The sequence below is a fragment of the Pipistrellus hanaki genome (genome assembly GCF_964339955.1).
Source record: "Pipistrellus hanaki genome assembly, chromosome: 5".
Taxonomy (NCBI): Eukaryota; Metazoa; Chordata; class Mammalia; order Chiroptera; family Vespertilionidae; genus Pipistrellus; species Pipistrellus hanaki.
In genome coordinates, this window is record NC_140507.1 from 76,070,672 (window position 1) to 76,094,682 (window position 24,011).

General features: G+C 59.7%; 3 protein-coding genes and 1 long non-coding RNA gene across 5 annotated transcripts in view; 3 read left to right on the plus strand and 1 right to left on the minus strand.

Annotated features, from left to right (window-relative positions):
• The window catches only part of TYK2 (tyrosine kinase 2), a 122,378-nt gene that overhangs the window by 35,300 nt on the left and 63,067 nt on the right, over positions 1-24,011 (minus strand). The window lies entirely within an intron of this gene.
• On the plus strand, positions 592-22,679 carry ICAM5 (intercellular adhesion molecule 5). Its single transcript, XM_084885353.1, has 18 exons — positions 592-1,291; positions 3,677-3,940; positions 9,793-10,104; positions 10,443-10,730; positions 10,822-11,076; positions 11,252-11,500; positions 11,593-11,760; positions 16,133-16,294; positions 17,207-17,476; positions 17,654-17,974; positions 18,117-18,404; positions 18,681-18,938; positions 19,113-19,361; positions 20,069-20,311; positions 20,413-20,691; positions 20,775-21,014; positions 21,396-21,662; positions 22,275-22,679. The coding sequence occupies exons 1-18, from the start codon at positions 1,225-1,227 to the stop codon at positions 22,529-22,531; spliced, it is 4,437 nt and encodes a 1,478-aa protein (XP_084741479.1). The 5' UTR covers positions 592-1,224; the 3' UTR covers positions 22,532-22,679.
• LOC311623568 lies at positions 1,304-1,964 on the plus strand. Its single transcript, XR_014795165.1, has 2 exons — positions 1,304-1,616; positions 1,775-1,964. It is a non-coding gene; the product is annotated as an uncharacterized lncRNA (long non-coding RNA).
• ICAM4 (intercellular adhesion molecule 4 (Landsteiner-Wiener blood group)) lies at positions 11,761-14,937 on the plus strand. Of its 2 annotated transcripts, XM_084885721.1 has the most exons (3): positions 11,761-13,768; positions 13,891-14,196; positions 14,344-14,937. In XM_084885721.1, exons 1-3 carry the CDS (start codon positions 13,363-13,365, stop codon positions 14,460-14,462), a joined length of 831 nt encoding a protein of 276 aa, XP_084741847.1. In that variant the 5' UTR covers positions 11,761-13,362; the 3' UTR covers positions 14,463-14,937. The 2 variants fall into 2 exon arrangements, with proteins under 2 accessions (XP_084741847.1, XP_084741846.1); XM_084885720.1 differs by having other exon boundaries at positions 13,891-14,937.

The following is a 24,011-nucleotide window of genomic DNA, read 5'->3' on the forward strand; positions in this document are numbered from 1 at the left end:
GGGGTGTGGGGAGAGGGACGCATTTCTGGACGATGGGAGACTCCAAGCCCCATCTCTCGGAGGAAGGGCGGAGGCGTCCATAGGGCCCCCCTCCCTTCCCCTTCTGCCGGGCGAACCTGTGGCCCCCCGGAGGTCTCCATGGAGACGCGGCACGCGCCGCACAACAGGAAGCCTGGGGCGGCGCTGTCGGCGCGCCCCGAGACCCTCCGGGCCTCCGCGGGGTGACGGATGAGTCTGAGGTCACACGCACGGGCTGCGGCCCCGGGGACGGGGGGCCTGGAGGCGGCCTGGGGACGCGGCGCGGGGCCCCACAGATCCGGACGCGTTCCTGCCCATGGATGGCGCTAGACCCCCGGGATGGGCGGGAGTTTGAGCGTCCCCTCGCCCCGCCCCCCTGCAGAGCCCAGGCGCTGCCTCAGTTTCCCCGCGGAGCGTGGGAACGGCGGGGGTTGGGGGCTGCACGCCGGGACTACGTGACTTCCTTCCCGTTTCTCGAAGCTGCGAGGACGCCCCCGCGGCCCCGGCAGAAAGGGGAAGCGAGGCCTCGGGACCCGGGGCGCCCATCGGCAAGGAAAGCGGATCCCGGGAGTGTCCTCGCCCCCGCGCACACGGGATCCTGGAGGCGCCCGGGCCCGCTTCTCGGAAATGCCGGTGCCAGCCGGGCGGAGTCCCGCCCTTTGGGGGCAGGGACACCCTGGATGGAGGCTCCCCGGGGGGGATTCCCGGGACCCCTCCCCACTGAGGGATCGTCCGCTCGGTTCCAGGGACCTGCCGGCGCCGGGGAGTCCAAGCCCCTGGCAGCTCGGAGCCTCAGTTTACCCGTCCCGGGAATGGGCGCAGCTGTGAGCTCACAGCGCAGCCCCATCGCCGCAGAACGGAGATGAACCCGGCCCCGGGGCCGGACCCCGAGGCCCCGAGCAGCCCTCCGGGCGCCACCGCCTCTGGGGTCCCTTTGCTTCAGTTAGGAAATTCCGGGCTCCGGCGGCCAGCGAGGGGCACGGCCGATCCGGAAAAACCCGAGCCCTCCTTCCCCGGGAGAAGGCACGGGGTTTCCGGGAAGGCGGCGCCGCCCCCTCGCCCCACGCCGCCGGGGCCGCCCTATAAAGTGCGCGCCACCCACGGCCCCTCCTCAGAGCTGTCCTCCTCCGCTCCGGGCCCCGCGCTCCTCCCGGGACCTCCTCCTCCGCTCCGGGCCCCGCGCTCCTCCGCTGGCCGCATACCGCTATGCGTCCCGTCGCCGCCCGGCCCCCGCTGCCCGCGCTCCTGGCCCTGCTCTGGGCTCTGCTCCCAGGTGAGTGCAGGACGGGGCTGCCGTCCGGCCGGCCGGCGCTCCAGGGCGGGGGTAGGGGGGGGCGCGGCGGGCGGACCGGCTCCCCGCCGGCTGGGGACCGGGCCATTGGTATTCAGGCAGTTGTTTGGGGGAAGTTGGGGCAAGGACCACTCGCTGAAAGTCCACCGGCAGGCCCTGGCCAGGTAGCTCGGTTGGTTAGACTCTTAACCGTTAGAGCGTCCTTGTGATACACCAAGGTGGTGGTTGGGTCCCCCTGGTCAGGCACATTCAATAATCAACCAATGAATACATAGATAAGCGGAACAACAACCAAGAAAATCTGTCTGTCTCTCTCCTTTTTTTCTCTCTCTAAATATCAGTCAGTAAAAAATTAAGCCCTAACTGGTTTGGCTCAGTGGATAGAGCATCAGCCTGCGACTGAAGGGTTCCAGGTTGGATTCCAGTCAAGGGCATGTACCTTGGTTGCTGGCACATCCTCAGTAGGGGGTGTGCAGGAGACAGCTGATGGATGTTCCTCTCTCATTGATGTTTCTAGCTCTCTATCCCTCTCCCTTCCTCTCTGTAAAAAAAAAAAAAAAAAAAAAAAAAAAAAAATCAATTAAAAATATGTATTTTTAAATTTTTAAAAAGAAAGTCAAGCCCAGCCTGCATGACTCAGTGGCTAAGCATTGACCTATAAACTAGTTTTGATTCCGGTCAAGGGCACGTGTGCAGGTTGCGGGCTCGATCCCCGGTGTGGGGTGTGCAGGAGGCAGCAGGTCAATGATTCTCTCCCATCATTGATGTTTCTATCTCTCTCTCTCCCTCTGCCTTCCTCTCTGAAATCAATAAAAATGTTTTGAAAAAAGAAAGGAAATGAACTGCCACGGGTTCAAATCCAGACCCCGCGCCTCAATGTCTGGCCTGGGCCTATTGGAGACTCTAAATGGAGAATGTAATGTCAGCGCTCACACAGCGCCTGCCCTCAGAAGGCAGTCATGTGACATGGGACGCGGTTGCCCTCTGAGCAGGCTGGGGACCCCCACGCAGCCAGCACCTTTTGTTCCTCCTTTACTGCCCTTGGGGAAGTCCAGACCTGCTTCTGCTCAGGGGAATTCCAAGCCTGATGGGCCCAAGGACCAGAGGCTGAGAAGTGAGATTCCCCTCCACCAGCTCCAGAGGGAGGGGAGAAGGGGAACAGAGAGTCTCAGAGGAAAGGGTGACCAGGGCTGGGGAGCAGGCGAGAGGAAGATGGAACGTTCTAACGCAGACTGCAGTGCAGAGTCCACCGCTTTCTGGCCGAGTGACCTCACCATTTCCCTCTGTGAAATGGGCACGAGCCCAGGATCCTCCTCGGTGATACTCCGTGGGCCCAAAGCTGAGGGTGGGGTAGGAGGGAGGGGCTCAGACAGACATTTTTTTCAGCTTTGGAGGCACCGGGGTTTGAGGAAGCTAACACAATCCCTCTTCTTTTTCTTTTCTTTTTTTAAAAAAAATATATTTTATTGATATTTTACAGAGAGGAAGGGAGAGGGATAGAGAGCTAGAAACATCGATGAGAGAGAAACATCGACCAGCTGCCTCCTGCACACCCCCTACTGGGGATGTGCATGCAACCAATGTACATGCCCTTGACCGGAATTGAACCTGGGACCTTTCAGTCCTCAGGCCAAGGCTCTATCCACTGAGCCAAACAGGTTCTGGCACAATCCCTCTTCTTATCTGTGCCTGCTTCCTCCCTGCCCTGTCCTGGGAGTTACTTTCAATAGCAGGGTTCGGAGGACTCTACTTACAGATGGGGAAACTGGGGCAGGAAAGGGGAGGTCACTTGTCAAAGAGAGGGAGGAACCGTCCTGATTAGAATCCTCCATCCCCAAAGGGCTGCCCCCCCAACCCCTTCCTCTCGGGAGAGAGGACCCTGGTGCTACGTTCCTCCTCTGCTGGAACCCTCCAGTGGCTCCCCCTGGCCTTCAGAATGAAAAAAAACATCCTTGGCATGGCCTCCGCCGCCTGCGCGATCTTCCTGATCTCATTTCCCCCAACTCTTCCCCCTGCTGACTTGGCTGCAGACACCCTGCCCCAGGACCTTTGGACTTGGGACTCATTTCCCTTTTCTCTGGATCGCCCTTCTCATCATCCATATCTGTGCTCACCCAGAACCCTGTCATCAAGCCACTGTCCTATCACCCAGTATTGTTGTTGTTATTGTTGTGTGTGTGTTTGTCAGAGTTCTTATTAACATCAGTTATTAATTATCTTGTTTGCTCGTGAATTTTTCTGTCTCCCACACTGATGGCAGAGAGTTCTGTCTTAGTCAAGGCTGTGCCCCTTGCACAGGCTGGGGGCCCAGGGATATGGATGAACCCACTTTGCAACGCCTTTCTCCTCTTCACACTTTTGTCCCAGGGCCTGGAGGTGCCCAAACATCAGTGCACCCCAAGACAGTCACCATACCCCGGGGCGGTTCCGTGGTGGTGAACTGCAGCACCTCCTGTGAGCAGCACAAACTGCTGGGTCTGGAGACTGTTCTGAATAAGAAAGAAGTGGCCAGCGGGCCCAACTGGGAGACCTATGAGCTGAGTTCCGTACAAGAAGACACCACTCCCTTCTGCTTCTCCACCTGCAACAACAACGAACAGTCGCAAGCTGAGATGTCCCTCACCGTGTACTGTGAGTGGTGGGGCCCCGGGGCTGGGCGAGGCATGCTGGGTGGGGGAGGTGGGCAAGGGAGTCCTGAGTGGGCTGGGACTGCCGGTGAGGTTTGCTGATGGGGCCAGGGAGGGTGGTCACGTCTTTGGAAAGCCTCCTTGTCCTTTGAAACCCCTCTTTGAGCTTCCTTGGGTGCACTTACGAGTATCAACAGGGCCGAAGCCAGTCTGGCTCAGCGGTAGAGTGTCGGTCTGCAGACTGAAAGGTCCCAGGTTCGATTCCGGTCAAGGGCATGTACGTTGGTTGCGGGCACATCCCCAGTAGGGGGTGTGCAAGAGGCAGCTGGTTTCTCTCTCATCGATGTTTCTAGCTCTCTAGCTCTCTCCCTTCCTCTCTCTAAAAAAAAAAATCAGTAAAATATATTAAAATATATATATATATATATATATATATATATATATATATATATATATATCAACAGGGATCCAGCACATTCAAGAACTGGCTCTCTAGACCCCTGAGGAGGCCCTAGATCGGACTCTTTTATAGAAATAGTAGAGGCCCGGTGCACGAATTCGGGGTAGCCTGCGGGGATTGGGCCCCAGCTCACACCCCCAGCATGGAAGCCCTGCAGCCCTGCCTGGCAACCTGCCGGGGCCCATGCTGCCCCCTCATCCGCTTCATCATCTGCGGGGCAATTGCCCCCCTTCGTCCCCCTCCCACCTGCCTTGGCCTGGGGCCGCCTGCTCACCTGCTCCATCCTGCCTTGGTCGGTCCGTGCTGCTCTCCACAGGGCCCATTGGGCCAGCAGCGCCTCCACTGCCAGCTCAGTGTCGCTGATGCCCACCGTGTTCCATGAGGCCCCCTGCTGGTCAGTGCACATCACAGTGAGCAGTGGAACTCCTGGTTGAACAATTTGCATATTAGGCTTTTATTATATAGGATTATTTTAATTAATTGATTTGGATAAATATAATTGACTTCAGAAAGAAGGAAGACGGAGAGAAAGAAACATCCATGATGAGAACCATTGATTTGCTGTCTCTTGCACACCCCCCCTGGGGATGGAGCCTGCAATCCCAGCATATGCCGTGAACGGGAATCAAACCATGACCTCCTTGTTCATAGGTTGACATTCAGCCACTGAGCCACACCAGCCAGGCAAGCTGACTTTTATTTGTTTTTTAATTATTATTTTTAATCTGTATTTTTATTGATTTCAGAGAGGAAGGGAGAGGGAGAAAGAGATAGAAATATCAATGATGAGAGAGAATCATTGATCAGCTGGGTCCTGCACATCCCACAGTGGGGATGGAGCCCACAACCCAGGCATGTGCCCTGACTGGAATCAAACCTGGGACCCTTCAGTCCGAAGGCAGATGGTCTATCCACTGAGCCAAACCAGCTAGGGCCAGGTGCATCTTAATATAAGATGCATATTAAAACTAGCCCTGAATTTTTTTTTTTTTCCCCCACTTATTGACAACAATGGAAAGGATTGGTAACAGCTGTGCTGATAAGACTGCGAGACTGCAGGCCGTCTGGGACGTTGCTGACCAGGGTGGGAGCGTAAGGAAGCACAGCCCCAGGCAAGGAAGGGGCCTCAGTTCTCCAAAGGACACGGGCACCTGTCCTGTGGTACCAGAAACCCTGCTTCTGGGAACTGGGCTTCCGGTGTCCCTGCTCAGCGGAACTGGGGGTGGGATTATTCCCGGCAGCTTTGCTTGGGGCTGGGAGGTAACTGTTTGGCTGTACCATGGAGTAGTAAGCCACTGTGTACAAGAATGAGGAAGTTCCTTCCTTTTTACTGGAAGCTGCAGTCAAACTCAAAAGAAGTCAGGTATGCCCATGAAGCCAGTTTGGCTCAGTGGTTTGGCTCAGTGGATAGAGCGTTGGTCTGCGGACTGAAGGGTCCCAGGTTCGATTCCAGTCAGGGGCATGTGCATTGGCTGCGGGCACATCCCCGGTGGGGGTTGTGCGGGAGGCAGCTGGTCGATGTTTCTCACTCATCAACGTTTCTAGCTCTCTGTCCCTTTCTCCTCCTCTCTGTAAAAAAAAAAAAAATCAATAAAATATTTTAAAAAAAGAAAGCAAGAAAAAGAAAGAAAGCTTATTCTAAAACAACAACAACAACAAAAAACACAAAACAAACAAACAAGAAAGTCAAGTATGCCCAGAATGAGAGGCACGCTATTCTGTGTGTTGTGGAGTGGTGGGTGAGGGAGGTTGTGTTTACTGAAAGAAGTGACCGCATTAGCGGTGGAGGGCAGGGGCGCGGCGCCACGGAGGGGCTCCAGGAGAGGGCAGGAGCAAGTTTCTACTTGTGCCTTTTTTTTTTTTTTTTTTTTTTTTTTTTACCTTTGGGAATTTTTGAACTGTGAGAATGAGTAACTATGACCATAGGCAATAAATAAAATTCAAATTAGAACAAAAAAAAAAGGAAGGAAGGAAGGAAGGAAGGAAGGAAGGAAGGAAGGAAGGAAGGAAGAAGGAAAACTGGTCACCTGGCTTTGAGATTAGACAGCCTTGGGTTCCAGTCCCATCAGGGCCCTCACTAACTGTGTGACCGTGGGGGCCTGGCTTCTTGGCTGACTTCCACATGAGACCTTCTGGGATGGGGACAGGGACACAGAGAGGCATGAAGGCCATCCCGCCTTCACTGTGTCTGGGCGAGGAAGCCTTTGGGCGAATGTCAGCTTTGCTTCTGAGGTGGAGGGTGTTTGAGCAGATGCTGGCCCGGTGAGGGAAGTCCCCAAACATTCCCGGGGGGCGCTGAAAACCCCAGGGAACTCCCTGGAAGCCCTTCCACAGCTCGGCCTGGGAGTTGAAAGCCCAGCACGTCAGGTGTGAGTTCCTGGCTCTGCCACTTGCTCCCTCTGCGGCTCTGGACACCAGACTCTGCCTCGGTTCCCACCTCTGTGAGATGGGGCAGATAGCTGGCACACAGCAGATAGCTGGCACACAGCGAGACACTCTGGCTTGGGCCGGCCCTGCCCTCAGCGTAAAGATGAGGCACTTCCCTGGGTGACTAAGCTTTCTCAAGAAAGGTTAGCGTGGTGACTTGTGCAGGAAGTGACCCCTCATTAGGCCTTGGAGGGTGCCTAGGAGCTGGTAGACAGTCATTCCGGGCAGAGAGAACAGCCCTGGCCAAGGTTTGGGGTGGGGAAGCATGCTGACCCGGGGTTGGGAGGGCAGGAGGCACTGAACATCAACAGGTTAGCGAGGCTGGAGCTAAGGGTGGCAGGTCCTCAAATGCCAGGCTGGGCCGAAACCGGTTTGGCTCAGTGGTAGAGCGTCGGTCTGCGGACTGAAAGGTCCCAGGTTCGATTCCGGTCAAGGACATGTACCCTGGTTGCGGGCACATCCCTGGTAGGGGGTGTGCAAGAGGCAGCTGGTCGATGTTTCTTTCTCATCGACATTTCTAGCTCTCTATCCCTCTCCCTTCCTCTCTGTAAGAAAAATCAATAAAATATATTTTAAAAAAAAGAAAGAAAGAAAAAAAAAGAGTGTGAGAGCAGGCCAGGAATCTAGAGGGCAGAAGGCCAGACTTAGGAGAAGCAGAGGACAGTTGGCTGAGGGCCTGGTCCAGGTCACACGTTTTGTGGGCAGTGGCTGCTTACAGGAAAGGGAGGGCAGACAAATATTTGAAGAGCAGTGTCACCGGGACTTGGTGAGGGACTGAAGGTGGGGGGTGAGGGGTACACGGAGAGGCTAAGGCAGTCTGGCTTGCAGGCCAAAGAGCCGTCTGGAGATGTGGGGGGTTGAGGTTTAAGGAGGCCTCTCTGCAAATTGTGGTTTGTAGTAGATGGTTAGATATCAGAGCTGGCTGCCTGAGGGTTTTCTGAGACTTAAAATAAATAAATAAATAAATAAATATATTTTTTAATGATTTCAGAGAGGAAGAAGAGAGAGAAACATCAATGATGTGAATCATTGATCAGATGCCTCCTGCTCATCCCCTACTGGGGATTGAGTCCAAAACCTGGGCGTGTGCTCTTGACCAGAATTGAATCTGGGACCCTTCAGTACACAGGCCAACTCTCTATTCACCGAGCCAAATTGGCTGCAGCTCTGGGCCTTTTAAAACACACACACACACACACACACACACACACACACACACACACAACAGATTTAAAATAAGTCAATGAACTTTAGTGTTTATAGAGTTGTACAACCATCATCACAATCTAATTTAAGAACATTTTCATTACCTTAAAAGGCAACCTTATGCCCATTGACTCTCACTCTTTAACTTCTTAAATGGATTAATAATAGTCCTACCTCCAGTAGGCCCCCTTCACAGCTCAGGAAACTGAGACTCCACTTCTGTGGCCCTGAGGGCCGGGACTGTTCCAGAGGAGAAGTCACTCACCGCCCACAGCGAAGAGGCAGAAAAGCTAGGAACCAAGCCCAAGCCCCTGACACTTTGTCGGCATCGCCCAGTGATATTTCTGGGCTTCTTGAGAAGGGAACAGTGACCCGGGGCCCTCAGGACCTCTCCCTGGGGAGCTTGGCGGGTCTCAGAGCTAAGTCACAGCTGGGCAGAGATCTGCTATAAATGTTCACTGGCAACTCAGGCTCAGAGTTCTGTTACCTGGTGTGAAACGGAAACCCCTGTGAAAACCAAGCACACAAGTTGTGTCTTCAGGGGCTGTTCAGAGTTGCATTTTGAGTGTCTGTGGGTTCTTACATTGTTAACATTTCAGAGGGTCATACAGCATATTCAGGAATTCTTTCTCACTCTTTTTTTGTTTGTTTGTTTTAATTGACTTCAGAGAGGAAGGGAGAGGGAGTGAGAGCTAGAAACATCCATGATGAGAGAGAATCCTTGTTCGGCTGCCTCCTGCACGCCCCACACGGAGCAGCCCAGGCATGTGCCCTGACCGGGAATCCCGCGGTGACCTCCTGGTTCGTAAGTGGAGGCTCAACCACTGAGCTGTGCGGTCAGGGCCAGAGCTTCTTTCTCTGGGAAGTGGGCTCCTGAAAGGCCTGCAGTCAGTGTGTGTGGTTCAACCTCATTCTTTCTATAAACAGAGTGCCTACTGTGTGCCACACACAACGTGAGGGGCAAATTCCAATGCCTCCTGGGCTGACATTTCATGGGAGGAAATGGAGGAGAAACAAGTTCACTGAATAGATGATCCTGTGTGTCAGAGGGTGCATGGGTGCTACAGAGACACATAAAGCCAAGGAGGGCGGGGGACTGGAATGGGGGTTGAGGACAAGTATGTAATACCTTAATCAATAAAGAAATTAATTTAAAAATTAATAAATAATAAATAAAATGACATTTAAAAAAAGAAAAAAAGATAAAAATAAAGCCAGGATAGGAGAAGGGGGAGCAGAGCTTTCTCTCTCTCTCTCTCTCTCTCTCTCTCTCTCTCGTTTATTCTGCTTTTTTTTTGTTTGTTTTTTTAGTTTTCTTTTTAAACCATTTTTATTGTTTTTAAACTTCTTTTTCTTTTCTTCTTTAAATTTTTTGTTTGAAGAGCAGAGGTCTTTTTAAAAACAGGCTCCACTGGCCAGGGCAGCTGAAATACTGTGTGTATTTCACTAGACACCTGGTGACAGACTCTGAGGTTCTTTTCCACCTTTTCACTCCTAGAAGCTTCAGTGGATAAAAAACAAACAAACAACCTGTTTCGCCCTTTCGCAAGCACTTGGGAATTTCTCACTGGTTTCCTCTGAAGTTCTTAGCATTCCTGTATGATTTAGGTGGCTTGGGATTAGACAGCCGTGGGCTATGTTGAGGGGCGGGGGGGGGGGGGGGGGGGGGGTGAGGCTCCTGGCCAGGTGTGGTGCCCCGGTGCCCCCTGCTGGCGGGTATCCTGCCCAGCTCACAGGACACCCCTCCCTCTCCCCTCCCCCAGGGCTCCCAGAGCGAGTGGAGCTGGCACCCCTTCCCCAGTGGCAGCCTGTGGGCAAGAACCTCACCCTCCGGTGCCAGGTGGCGGGCGGGGCGCCCCGGACCAACCTCTCGGTGATGCTGCTCCAAGGGGAGAAGCTGCTGGGCCCTCCGCAGCCCGCGGGGGCGACGCCTGTGGCTGAGGTCACGGCCACCTTGTTGGCACGCAGAGACGACCATGGCACCAGTTTCTCCTGCCGCACAGAACTGGACCTTCGGCCCCAAGGGCTGGGGCTGTTCCAGAACAGCTCAGTCCCCAGGCAGCTCCGGACCTTCGGTGAGGCACCGGGAAATGTGCGGGAGGACAGGCTCAGGCAGTGCTCCTGCCTGGGGTGCCTGGCTTTGAGGGGATGGAGAAGAGAGCGGCCTAGATTGCAAAGGCTTCTGGGAAGAGCATGTTCTTGGCCACTGGGGCGGGGTGTTGGGGGGTGGGCTGCCTGGGCCACGGGATCTTCTGAGAAGGCTGTGACCCAGGGCAAGGGGTACGAGGGTCCTGAGTCATAGAGGGCCAAGCCGCAGAGTCTCCCGGGGAAGAGGAGTCCCAGGTGACAGGATGAAGATGCGGCAGGAAAGGGCTCCAGTTCCCCTCTGTTCACACCCTCCTTCTCTGGCCAGTCCTGCCAGAGCTCCGCCCACACCTCGCTACTCCCAAGATCCTGGAAGTGGGCACCCGGGGGTCCGTGACCTGCACCATGGATGGGCTGTTCCCGGTCTCAGAGGCCCAGGTCCACTTGGCCCTGGAGGACCAGAGGCTGGAACCCAGAATCGACTACCGCAAGGACTCCCTCGTGGCCACCGCCCGGGTGGAGGCGACCCCGGGGGAGGAAGGCATCCACCCGCTGACCTGTGCAGTGAGCCTGGGAAACCAGAGTCGGAGGACTTGGGAGAATGTGACCATCTACAGTAAGTGGAGACAGGGCAGAGCTTTGGGCGGGGGGGGGGGGGGGGGGGGGGCAGACCTAAGGGAGGGGCTCACTGTGTGCTCCTCCCCCAGGTTTCCCAGCTCCCAACCTGACCCTGAGTGAGTCTGAGGTCCCCGAGGGGACTGAGGTGAGCGTGGAGTGCAAGGCCCGTGCTGGGGCTGTGGTGACGCTGAGCAGCGGCCCAGATAGGTCTCCACTTCCGAGGGCCCAAACCACGCTGAATGCCACTGCTGAGGACGACGGGCGAGAGTTTTTGTGTTCCGCCAAGCTGGTGGTGGCCGGGGAGGAGCTGCACAAACACAAGACCCAGAAGCTCTCTGTCTTGCGTGAGTAGGGCTGCTGGACAATGACCCCCCCTAACCTCCAAGGCCCAGGCCCTATGACTCCATGAGCTCACATCTCTGGAGTCTACACCCGCCCCTGCCCTGGGCTCCCTACCTGACTCCTCCAGACCTGGGCGGTGGGAGGGTTCTGGTCCCTCATCTTGCTCTGTTTCTCTAGATGGCCCCCGCCTGGACCAGGAGACTTGCCCAGGAAACTGGACTTGGGAGGAAAACACCCCGCAGACCCTGAGATGCCAGGCCTTGGGGAACCCGACCCCCATGCTGGACTGTCACCGGGAAGGGGATAAGGCGTTGCTGCCCATCGGGGACCTGAGGCCTGTCACGCGGGGTATTTCGGGCACCTACGTGTGCCGGGCCACCAGCAGTCGCGGTGCGGTCACCCACGAAGTGGTTGTGAATGTGATCCGTGAGTGCCAGTGCTGGGGCCCGGGCTGGTGGGTGGGGCAGGGTCAGCGAGCCTGGCTCGACCCCCATCTCCCCTCATTGTTCTCCCTACAGATCACCAGAGTAACCTGGCCACCATCCTTGCGGTGGCAGGCCTCATTGTGGGCGTCGCGAGCACAGCGGGTCTGGCCGCTTACCTCTATAACCGCCAGCGGAAGATCCGGAAGTACAAGCTCCAGAAGGCCCAGGAGCAGGCCGCCATGAAGCTGAACTCGCCGCCCTGAGCCTGTCCCGGACAGGGCCTCCCCGGTGGCGGCAGTGTTGCATTGGACAGTGGCAGACACATGCCATTCAGCAGCACCCACCTTCCTAGAATGCCAGGAGTCAGGACCGAGGCCTCAGCCAGAATACAGACAGCGTTCAGGACCATGGCACCTGCCCACAGCGGGCACGCCTGACCTGTAAGCCACAGGGCTGAAGCCAAGACTCAGGGGCAAGACTATGGGCATGACTGTGAGGGATGCCAAAGGCTGGCCTGGCCAGAGTGGTGTGACGGAGACATACCTCTGACATGGGGACACACATCTGGAAAATATGGAAACTCACCCTCCCGCAAGTGCCAAAGGCCCTACAGTCCTGAGAGAGAAGCAGCCCTGCCCAGACACAGGCAGCATCGAAGCAAATCCCCACACTTCCTCGGACAGCTCTGACAGTGCTGTCTACTCGACTGGCCCCAGCGCTGGATGATGACATATTTATTCATTTGTTCTTTTATCAGACATTTGTAAATAATAGTGGGGGTTTTTAATTGATTTTTCACAGAGAGGAAGGGAGAGAGATGAGGTCCTGCATGTCCCCACCCCCTCACGCCCCTCTGGGACCCAGCCGTAACCCTGAGGTTGCCCTGACCTGAACAGAACCAGTAACCTCCTGGTGGATGGGACAGCACTCCATCCAATGAGCCACACCGGCTGGGCTAGTTACCAGATATTTATTAGTGCCTTCCATGAGTGGTAGAATGGTAAACAAGAGGAACAGAAGTCCCTGCCCTCAGGAAGCTCAGTCTAATCTCATGCAGGGCCACCAGGTCCAGATGTATTGGCTGTGCCTTGCACAAGAGTGCCTTACAGAAAGACCACGTGGGGTGGAATTTCCCACTCCATTGGCCAAACTGCTTCCCCTCCCAGCAGGGAAACCAGCACGGTTCAGCTGGTGACAGGACAACCCACTGGCGCTGACCTCTGTTAGCCACCTCCACCCACATGCCCTCCGCTAGTGCTCACAGTGACACCTGGTGACATGCTTCAACACGTGTCCGCTCTCTGAGAGCGAAACCGTAGGATCCCATGAAACTGTGCCCAACCCGCGGGTCCCGCTTTGTCCTCTCCAAATTCCTGAGGGCCCTGCAGACAGCTGGGGTGGGGCTGATTTCCAGCTCTCCCGGAAGCCTCTCCCTTGGGTTAAAGCTTTTTTTCACAGGCCCGGCCTCTCATGCGTTGAGGCGATGTGCCCCGTCCAGCTGGAGTTCTTCCTAGCTGTCCTTCCTCAGCCCTGCCCTACTTCCTCCCCCCAAGGAAAGGCTCATGTTCAAGGCCCATCCCAGAGGCCCGAAACCAAATCTGGGTTTATGTGTGACGTTGGAGACTCTGGGGGGAAAATTAAAGACCTCTCTGCAAAAACAAAAACAAAAAAAACCTCGTGTGATTTAACGTGGGGTCTGGAATCCCATTCTTGCGTAGAGGGACGGGGTATACGTCCAGGGCTCCCGGCCCTCTGGGAGCCTCTCTCTCTGGGTGGGGTTGAGAAGGCGGGGCTTTGGGCTTTCTTATCTACAGAGCCAGCCTGGCTTCCTGGCGCGAGGTCTCTCGCTGCGGGCTCTTTGCCATGGGGTTTCTGCTCCCCGTCTCCCTCCTGGTTTTGCTGGCGGTGGCCTACCCGGGAGGCAGGAGCGCGCGGAGGGGCTGGGCCGCGCGGGCGCAAAGCCCCGGAGGCAGCTCCCCCGCGCCCTCCGCGCCCTCCGCGACCACAGCAGCGGCGTTCTGGATGCGCATAAGCCCCAAGTTCCTAGCCGTGCCGCCGGGGAGCTCGGTGTGGCTCAACTGCAGCAGCAGCTGCCCCCTCCTGGAGGGCTCCGCCCTCCACACGGGGCTGCGGCGGGGCCAGAAGCTCAGCGGGCCCAGCTGGGTCTCCTTCCAGCTGCTGGATGTCAGGGCCTGGAGCTCCGAGGTGCGCTGCTCCCTCACCTGCGCCGGAGTCACGCGGTGGGCCGCGGCCAGGATCGACGCCTACAGTGAGGGCCGAGGGTGTAGGCCCCGCTGGGGAGCCGGGAGGGGGCCGGAGGCGGGGCAGCTGGCTGGCAGCCGCGCTAGGGGGCGCCCGCGGGCCTTGCTCAGCGGCCCCCTCTCGCTTTAGAAAGACCTCACCGCGTGGTCCTGGAGCCCCCGGCCTTGGAGGGCAGCGAGTTCGTCCTGCGCTGCCACGTGTCGCACGTGTTCCCCGTGGGCTCCCTGGTGGTCACCCTGCAGCGTGGCGGCCGGGTCATCTACTCCGAGAGCCTGGAACGCTTCACGGGCCTGGACCTGGCCAACGTGACGCTGACTTACGAGTTCCAGGCCAGGCCCCAGGACCTCTGGAAGCCCGTGACCTGCCACGCGCGCCTCCGTCTCGACGGCCTGATGGTCGGCAGCAGCTCAGCACCCGTGATGCTGACATTCTTGGGTGAGGCATCCTTGTACTCCTGGCACTCTGAGGGGGTGGGGAAGGGTTTTGATGACCCCAGGAGGGGGCACTTGGCCAGGCTTGAGCTCCGCGTGGGTCCTCACGCCTCCGAGCGCTCCGTTCCTAATTCTCACCTCCGGCCCCCAGCGTGGAGCCCCGCGTCCGGAGCCGTGGCTTCCGCTTCCATCGCAGCCTTCGTGGGGATTCTTCTCGCCCTGGGGGCCGTCTACCTGTGGAAGTACCTACAGATGCAGTCCCTGGCCTAGAAGGGGTGGTCCACGCTGGCTGAGTCGGAGCAAAATCTGGGACAATCTGGAGACCCCTCCTAAGTCAATAAAGCCTTCCTCAGCCAGCCTGCTCCTCGGCATGAAGGTCCCCCATTAGGGCACCGCCTCCGAGAAAGTGGCCTTTTTGGCCTTGTCACATCGCTTTCTCCAAGTTCCTTGTCCCCCTGAAGGTACCTGGGGGTCCTCCATCCTCCTGTTCTCCCAGCCGGTGTGGTAAACACATCTGCCGCGGGCATTATCAGCGCGGGGCAGATGGACACAGCCTAGGCCTGGAGGGCCTGGGGCTGGGGGCGGGCTTCTGCTGACTGGCTCCGCCCCTACCAGGCAGAAACAGCTCTGATTGGATGTTTTGTGTCCTCTCCTCCCTCCTCCCCCTTCTCACTTTGATCTCTTAACTTTTCTGGATGACAAGAGTAGATCTACAACTGATTCCCATAGTTCACTTGTTGTTGTTTTTAAAAATATATATTTTATTGATTTTTTTACAGAGAGGAAGGGAGAGAGAGAGAGAGAGCCAGAAACATCAACTAGCTGCCTCCTGCACATCCCCTACCGGGGATGTGCTCACAACCAAGGTGCATGCCCTTGATCGGAATGGAACCCGGGACCTTTCAGTCCGCAGGCTGACGTTCTATCCACTGAGCCAAACCGGTTTCGGCTCCCATAGTTCACTTGTTAGCTCTGCGGACAAGAGCACAAAACGGGCGGGCTTCACATGTCCACATGGAGGGGCGTGTGGGTATGCAGAAAAGGTACCCCATGTGTTGACTGCTGGGAAGGAGCCATCAGAGGGTCCGCGTGGGGTGGCACGCGTTTCTGGCAACCTCCTGAGAGTCACAGGGCCCGGCGGAGGCCCTGATGCGGGATCAAAAGCATCAGTCGTTTGTCTCTTGGTGTCGCGTGGACACCATCCGAGCCTGCACCGGGTGCCTGGCCGGGCCCTGCGGCCCGGGGCTCTGGCCGCCGCGCGGAAAGGGAACGGGGGTGCTCTCCCCGCAGCTCGTGCTCGCACACGCCGCCGGGAGACACGTGCCCGCTGCACTCTGGGTAAATGCCCTCCTCGAGACGCCCGCGGACGCCGATGCGCGCGAACACGTGCTCCCGGCTCGCTGGCACCTGGGTCTCCGCCCCCTCCGTCGCTTGCGGGGGCGCAGCCGGAAGGGGACTAGGGGCTTGGCTGCAATCCTCCACTCCCCGGGGTCAAAAGGAGAAGGATCTAGGAGGAAGGCATTGTGCGCCTACCTTATCCTGCGCTTCCCAGGTCTCCTGCCCCATAAATCGATCCCGGCACCAAGGGGCGTTGGTGGGAAGGGCAAAATATGGGGGCGGAGCTCGGAGTCGGGCTCATTTGCACAGCATCTAAGCTGGGGGTGGAATGGGGGGCGGGTGGAGATGGTCAATCCAGCATTTTCTCCCCTCCCCGACCTCCGCGTCGCCTCCTCTGGGGTGACGTGCGCTCAAGGCCGCCCCCAGAAGGCTCTGGGCGACGGGGTCGGCTTCCACGCAGGCCCCGGGGGTCGCTAGCTCCTTCCTGCCCGCACACCTTCCCCGAGGCCGGGAGCCCGGCGCGCGCTCGCCCTCCCGCCTCCCCCCGTCGCCTCTGCCGCCTCCCCCTCCTTGGAAACCAAGTTACCAACGTTAAACCAATCCCCGAGCGCAACTCTACCTCCTCCACACCCCACCCGCCGAGCTCAGCCCGGCGTCAGCTCCCCTCTCCGCCTGCACTTTCCCCGCGGCGGCGATGCCAGGGCCGCTCCGGGCGCTGCTCGGCCTCTGGGCTGCCCTGGGCCTGGGGCTCCTCGGCCTCTCAGGTAAGAAGAGCCCGTCCCGGGTCCGGGTGGACAGGGCAGGGGCGGAGTTCGGGCTGGAGAAGAGGCCACATGCCCCTCCCGGCTCCGCCCTCGCCTCGCTCCCACGCTTCTTGCCCCCACCTCGAGCCTGGGGCTTTCTGTATGTTTCTCCCTCCAACACACCCTGGAGATACAGCTTCTCCTCGACTCCTCGCTCGCCCAGACCTCTACCTTACCCCCTTGAAATCCTGGGCTCTCTTCTGCGCCCAGCCTTGCACCTCGGAGCCCCGGTGTGGCCGGGGACCTCCTCGTGTTCTGCTGAGCACCGTGGCCCACGGATTGGCATCTCACCCCCTTGCGGCCCACGAAGACCCGATCTCTCCATCTTCAGAGGCTCTGTTCCCTCCCCGCCCTAGGCCTGGCAACAGGCTCCTCTCTGGAGCTGACCCCCGCGACCTCTTTTCGCGTTCCTCACCCGGGTTTAGGGTCCTTCCTCATTCTTAAAATTCAGCTTCATTTTCTTCCTTTGCCCTCACCTCAGCCTCAGTCTCCCCTCCTCTCCGTGGTAACCCTGAGAACCAGCTGGTTCCCCTTCCCCCACCCGGGGTCCCCTCCTCCCAGGGTGGCTTGGGAATGGCGAAGATCCCCCCTTTCCTCTCTCCTTCCCCCATCCCTCCCTCCCATGCTTTCCCACCACCCCGTTGGCACCTGGCAGACCAGGGCTCCCCGCTGCCCCATCCCAGAGGCTCTCTCTAGGTTTGTGCCCTGGGAGCTCGCCTCCAAACACCTGAGGCCGGAGTGAGACGCTGGACCCGAGTTCTTTTCTCACTCCGGCCTCTGCTCCTTCCCCGGGGAAGCCTGACTCAGCCTCCCCGGGGCGCTGAGATGTCCGGGAGGGGGCTCCCCGGGCTGAGCCAGGCTTTCCCCGGGCAGCGGCCGCGCAAGAGCCCCTCTGGGCGGACCTGCAGCCCCGCGTGGCGCTGGTGGAGCGCGGGGGGTCGCTGTGGCTGAACTGCAGCACCAACTGCCCGCGGCCCGAGCGCGGCGGCCTGGAGACCTCGCTGCGCCGGAATGGCACCCAGCGGGGCCTGCGCTGGCTGGCGCGGCAGCTGGTGGACATCCGGGAGCCGGAGACCCAGCCCGTCTGCTTCTTTCGCTGCGCCCGGCGCACCCTGCAGGCTCGTGGGCTCATTCGGACTTTTCGTGAGTTTCCCGCAGCCTCGCTCTTACCCCGCTACTTTCCCTCCCTCCCCGGCCCCGCCCCCTGGGGCATGAGGTCCTCCCTCCCCTCCTTTTTCTGGATGCCCAAACCCTCACCTCTTGGCCCTTGGGTACCACACCACACGTTTCCAAGAACCTGGGTTCCTTCCTCCCTTGCAGAGCGGCCTGATCGCGTGGAGCTGATGCCCCTGCCTGTCTGGCAGCCTGTAGGCGAGAACTTCACCCTGAGCTGCAGGGTCCCTGGCGCCGGGCCCCGCGGGAGCCTCACCGTGACCTTGCTGCGCGGCGCCCGGGAGCTGGTCCGCCGCAGCTTCCCCGGGGAGTCGCCCCGAGCCCGCGGCGCGGTGCTCTCGGCCGCGGTTCTGGCGAGGAAGGAGGACCACGGGGCGAACTTCTCGTGCCGCGCGGAGCTGGACCTGCGGCCCCACGGCCTGGGGCTGTTTGAAAACCGTTCGGCGCCCAGAATGCTCCGGACCTTCGGTGAGTGGGTGTGGGGAAGGGAAGGCGGCGCAGAAGGAGGTGGCCAAGGTGCTTAAGAAGTTCGGAGGCAGAGGAATCTGACTTAGAACCCTCTCGCCAGCACGCACCGGCTGAAAGCCATGTTCCTCTCTTGGACTCTCAGCTCTGTCCCCGGAGCCCCCGCGCCTCGCCGCCCCCCGGCTCTTGGAAGTGGGCGCGGGAAGCCCCGTAAGCTGCTCTCTGGACGGGCTGTTCCCAGCCTCGGAAGCCCGGGTCTACCTGGCGCTGGGGGACCAGAGGCTGGATCCAGATGTCACCCTCGAGGGGGACGCGCTCAGGGCCACGGCCATGGCCACGGCGAGCGCAGAGCAGGAGGGCGCCCGGGAGCTGGTCTGCAGCGTGACCCTGGGGGGCGAGAGCCGCGAGGCCTGGGCGAACGTGACGGTCTACAGTAAGAGGGGCGGGGCTCTGGCTGAGGGGGCGGGGCTCTGGCTGAGGGGCGGGGCCAGAGGGACGCGAAGGCGGGACCAAGAGTGCGTGGGGGGGGGGGGTGTCTTAATATCGGAATGGGCGGGACTCATGGTGGGAGAGGATGCGGCTGGACCATCTCAAAGCGGTGAGAGGAGGAGGGGCGGGGCCTCAGCAGTTGGAGGGGCGGGACATCTCATCCCCCAATGGCTCCCGCAGAGAAGGGGGGTGGTCAGCGGAGCCCATGGTCCACCCCTAGGCTTCCCGGCGCCGCTCCTGACCCTAAGCGAGCCCAGCGTCCCCGAGGGGAAGGCGGTGACAGTGACCTGCGCTGCTGCTGGGGCCCGAGCTCTGGTCGTTCTGGACGGAGTTCCAGCCGCAGCCCCGGGGCAGCCCGTCCAGCTCCAGCTCAACGCCACCGTGAACGATGACGGACGCAGCTTCCTCTGCGACGCCACCCTCGAGATGGACGGGGAGGTCCTGAGCAAGAATGAGAGCACCGAACTGCGGGTCCTGTGTGAGTTGAGCTCCCGCCTTACTCTCCCTCCCTCCTCCGCTCCCTCCCTGATCTCCCCGCTCTCCACCCCTCACCCCATCTCCAAGGACCTGCCCAGTCCCTGGCCGTCTGTGGAAATGGAGCCTTCCTCCCGGCCCACGCGGAGCCTTCTCTATCCCGCATCCCCGCCCGCAGACGCTCCCCGGCTGGACGATTCGGACTGTCCCAGGAGCTGGACGTGGCCCGAGGGCCCGGAGCAGACGCTGCGCTGCGAGGCCCGCGGAAACCCGGCGCCCTCCGTGCACTGCGCCCGGCTGGACGGCGGGGCGGTGCTGGCGCTGGGCCTGCTGGGTCCCGTCACCCGCGCACTGGCCGGCACCTACCGGTGCACCGCGGCCAACGCCCAGGGCGAGGCGGTCAAGGACGTGTCGCTGACTGTGGAGTGTGAGTGAGGGAGCCCAGGGTGCATCTCTCTGAGTCTCAGGGTCTGGGGGTGACCACCTTTCAGAGGCGAGCTGGAGCAAGGTCTCAGGGCTGCCTTTTGGAGAGGATTTTGGGAAAGGGAATAATAGGTTGGTGTTTGGGATTAGAAGACCTTGAATGAGAAAGGGTCTGTAGGAGTGAGTGGGCGTGGCGTTTGGGCGGAGTCTCCGAAAAGTGTGTGCTCCAAGCCACCTAACAATTTTTATTTTATTTTATTTTTTAAAAATATATTTTATTGATTTTTTACAGAGAGAGATAGAGAGTTAGAAACATCGATGAGAGAGAATCACCGATCAGCTGCCTCTTGCACACCCTTTACTGGGGATGTGCCCGCAACCAAGGTACATGCCCTTGACGGGAATCGAACCGGGGACCTCTCAGTCTGCAAGCCGATGCTCTATCCACTGAGCCAAACCGGTTTTGGCTACCTAACAGTTTTTAGGCTGAAGGTCGGCGCAGGGTCCTGTGGGTGCTTTGCAGGAATCAGTCCTCGTAGCTTATGAAGCCCCCAAACAATGCATGGCTTGACCGGCGTGACACGCCTTTGGTTCAGTGTCCCTGTGCTGGGCATGGCCTGCCCAACCCTGCGAGGTGGCCTTGGAACAGAAAAGAGGGTCTAGGGACATTCGGGCGACGCCCACACCCAACCACACACATCTCCCCTCCAGACGCACCAGCGCTGGACAGTGTGAGCTGCCCGGAACGCATCACCTGGCTGGAAGGAACAGAGGCCTCGCTGAGCTGCGTGGCACATGGGGTGCCGCCACCCCACGTGAGCTGCGTGCGCTCCGGGCAGGCGGAGGCCATCGAGGGCTTGCTGCACGTGGCCCGGGAGCACGCAGGCACCTACCGCTGTGAGGCCACCAACTCTCGGGGCTCTGCGGCCAAAGATGTGGCCATCACGGTGGAGTGTGAGCGGGCGCTGGGGGAGGGGGAGGGGCAGCGAGGGGCAGGGTATGTTTGGGAAACTCTGGCCTGACTTTCAGTCCTTGCCTGACTCTCTGCTCCCCAGACGGCCCCAGTTTTGAGGAGCTGAGCTGCCCCAGCAACTGGACGTGGGTGGAAGGATCTGGACGGCTGTTTTCTTGTGAGGTTGACGGGAAGCCGCAGCCAAGAGTGGAGTGCGTTGGCTCCCGGGGCACCACCGAGAGGGTGCTGCTTCCGCTGGCACCCCCAGACCCTAGTCCCACAGCCCCCAGCGTCCCCAGTGAACCCGCCTCCGGCATCTACACCTGCAACGCCACCAACCAGCACGGCTCCATGGTCAAGACGGTGGCCGTGAGCGTGGAGTGTGAGCGGGGCCCAGGCGGGTGGGAGCGGGGTGCGCCCGGTGGGGCCCCACCCTGACACCCCCCCGTGGTGGCTGCTTTGCAGCGCCTCCGAGAATGGACGAGTCCACCTGCCCGAGTCACCAGACGTGGCTGGAAGGGGCTGCGGCTGCCGGGCCGGCCTGCGCTGCCCTGGGTCGCCCCTCCCCACACGTGAGCTGCTCCCGGGAGGGTGGCCCCTGGCCTCCGCGGATACGCGTGTCCCGACAGGATGCGGGCACTTACCTCTGCTTAGCCACCAACGCGCATGGCACCGCCACCCGCACCATCACCGTGGGCGTGGAATGTGAGTGGGGGCAGCCCCAGAGAGAGGGCCCTCCGTCCCCAGAACAGGGACACCTCCCCCAGTTCCACTCTCGGGGACAAGGGAAGGGACCCAGAGCTGAGAGCAATGAAAACTAGGGAACAGGAGCCTGGCCCCCCCACCCCCCAACTCAACCCAGAGAGCTGATTTCTGGGTTCCTACCTCCTTGCATTCAATGACGCAGGGCCCAGGATTGAGCACCTACCACAGCCAGCCTGTCCGGGAAAGGGGCTCCGGTAGGAGGCAGGATTCCCCCTGTGCACCCCAGCAGGGGTGGTGGCAGACGGTGGTGGGTGGAAGCAGGGAACTTGGGCATCCTCAGGGCTGGCGCTGAGCCCCCGTCCAACCTCCTGTCCCCCGCAGACCGGCCAGTGGTGGCCGAGCTGGCCGCCTCGCCCCCGGGCGGTGTGCGGCCGGGCGGGAACTTCACGCTGACCTGCCGCGCCGAGGCCTGGCCCCCCGCCCAGATCAGCTGGCGCGCCCCCCCAGGGGCGCTCAACCTAGGCCTGTCCAGCAACAACAGCACCCTGAGCGTGGCGGGCGCCCTGGGCAGCCACGGCGGCGAGTACGAGTGCGCGGCCACCAACGCCCACGGCCGCCACGCGCGGCGCATCACCGTGCGTGTGACCGGTAAGTGGCACCTGCGGGCGCGGCCCGGGCCGTGGGACAGCCGTCCCCCCGCTCGGTCCCCACAGGTGAGGCTGAGGGAGGCCAGGGTAGAAGTCAAGGGCAGCCTTTCGTGTGCGAGGCTTTCGTGGCCGGTTGGGGGTGTGAGGTGGAGGGAGAGGGAGCCGAATGAATGAGCTTCACTGTGGGGAACCCTCTGGGGCCGTGACTTACTAACGTGGGGGGCGGTTTCCCGCCGGTGGAGACTTGGTCCAGTGCACCCTCCACTGTGTGGCCGCACAGAAGAGGGTTTGGGAGAGGGACCAAGGGCAGAGGCTGGGATAGGTCCTTCCCCCCCCCCACCCCCCCGTGCTTCGTCTCCCTCCGAGACTTGGCTCTTCCTGAGATAGAGGAATGGCAGGGTTCGCCCCACCCCGCCCTCATCGTTTGGGGGGTGAGGAAGAGCTGATTTCTGGGTACCTCTGCTCAGCCAGGGGCTTCCATCCCCACCTGCTGGGCGGCACGTAAAACGGATGATGGGTCGCACCGGCGCTGGGGATGGCTCAGGCGCGGCGCCTCGTGGGGCGGGGGGAACCCCAGGCTCGTCCACCCTCTTTGAGGGGCTCCCCCCCGCAGGTCCGTGGCTGTGGGTCGCCGTGGGCGGTGCGGTGGGGGGCGCAGCGCTGCTGGCCGCGGGGGCTGGCCTGGCCTTCTACGTGCAGTCCACCGCCTGCAAGAAGGGCGAGTATAACGTGCAGGAGGCCGAGAGCTCGGGCGAGGCCGTCTGTCTCAACGGCGCCAGTGCCAGCGCCCAAGGCGACGCGGACCCCGACGGCGCCGCAGAGACGCCTGCGGGGGGCGAGGTCTTCTCCATCCAGCTGACGTCGGCGTGAGCCCTCCGCCCTCTCCCCGCAGGCCGGGGGACGCCCCCCGACACACGCGGGGGCTTACCGATCGTTCTATTTATTCATTTATTTATGTATTCAGCTCCAGGGTGTCACCCCCATTTTCTAACCCTCCCAATAAAGTTTTTATAAAGGACGCTGGGTCTGTGTCGGCGGTCTCCGGGATGTGGAAGCAGCCCATAGGCTATTCATTCATAAAACCGTTTTGATGATTTTGAGGGCCGACTATGTGCTGGGTGGGCACAGTTCAAGACGTGACCTGGAACTTCTTTGCCCATTTCCTGTTCTCATTGGGCCCCTGAGCCAGGGTGGGGGCCACACTCCTCCCCCCTCCCCCTGCTGCTTCTTCCTTGGCCTAGAACTGCCTCCAACTGAGCTAACCCTGGGGGTGGGAGCCAGGTGCTTCCCCAGAGCTGAGGCTGCCTTCCCAGGAGGTGGACCTCCCTCCCAGGGTGTGGGTGTGGGTAGTAAAGGCAGGCAGTGGCTGCAGCTATGGTGTCAGCCCCTTCCCCACTCTCAACGCTTCCTTCATTCAGTGCCTCAGTTTACCCCAACCTGCCTTTGGGTTTGGCCCATGATTCAGTACAGACACACAGGGTATCGGCCACAACCCCCGAGGCACACCACAGGCCCTCACTCCCCACGGAGTAAGGAGAGAGCAGCTGGGTTCCTACCCCTGCCTCAGTCTTCTGTCTCGAGAGCAGGGACACAGCTGCAGGTCTGGACAGCTCCAGCTTCCTCCGCGGCCCACGCTAACTTTTCGTGAACAGAGAGCAGGAAGCAGGGGCGCCAGAGGCCAAGCCAGCGCTGGGTGCCAAGTACAGAAGGCAACAAGGCACAAGGGTGGTGCGGCGCCTGCTGTCCCACCTCCCTCCCCCCGTCCTCCTCCTCACTCCCACCCACCTTTCTCGAACCCCACAAAGTTCTGCCTGCCACAGGGCCTTTGCTCTCGCCATTCTATCTGCGTGGAGTGTTGGCACCCCAAATAATCCCATGGCTAGTTCCCGATTCCAAGGTCTCTGTGCAAATGTCACCTCCCCAGAGAGGCCTTCCGGAGAACCAGGGCTAAGATAGCCCCTCCCCAACTCCTTATCTCCTTCTAGACGTTTATTTCTCTGTAGCACGTGACATTCTAATAGTCACGTAATTAACCTTTTGCACTCCGCTGTCCCCTCTCAGAGGACATCGGAATTCTAGCATATCACTCGGATGTCCCCTCTCAGGGGGGACATTGCAGTTTATTAGTGATTACGGGGAATTGAGTTATTTCAACGCACGTTTTCGCCACAAAGTAGCGTCGAGTAGCTGGTAGCCAATGTCCAGAATGGTTCGGAGTGCAAAGGGTTAAATATTGCTTTACTGACACTCTGGAATATTGGCTGCACTAGAGCAGGGATCTTTGTTCTATTCAGTGTCCCCATTGGGGCCTAGCACACAGTAGCCACTGGAAAACTGTTGACTAAATGGC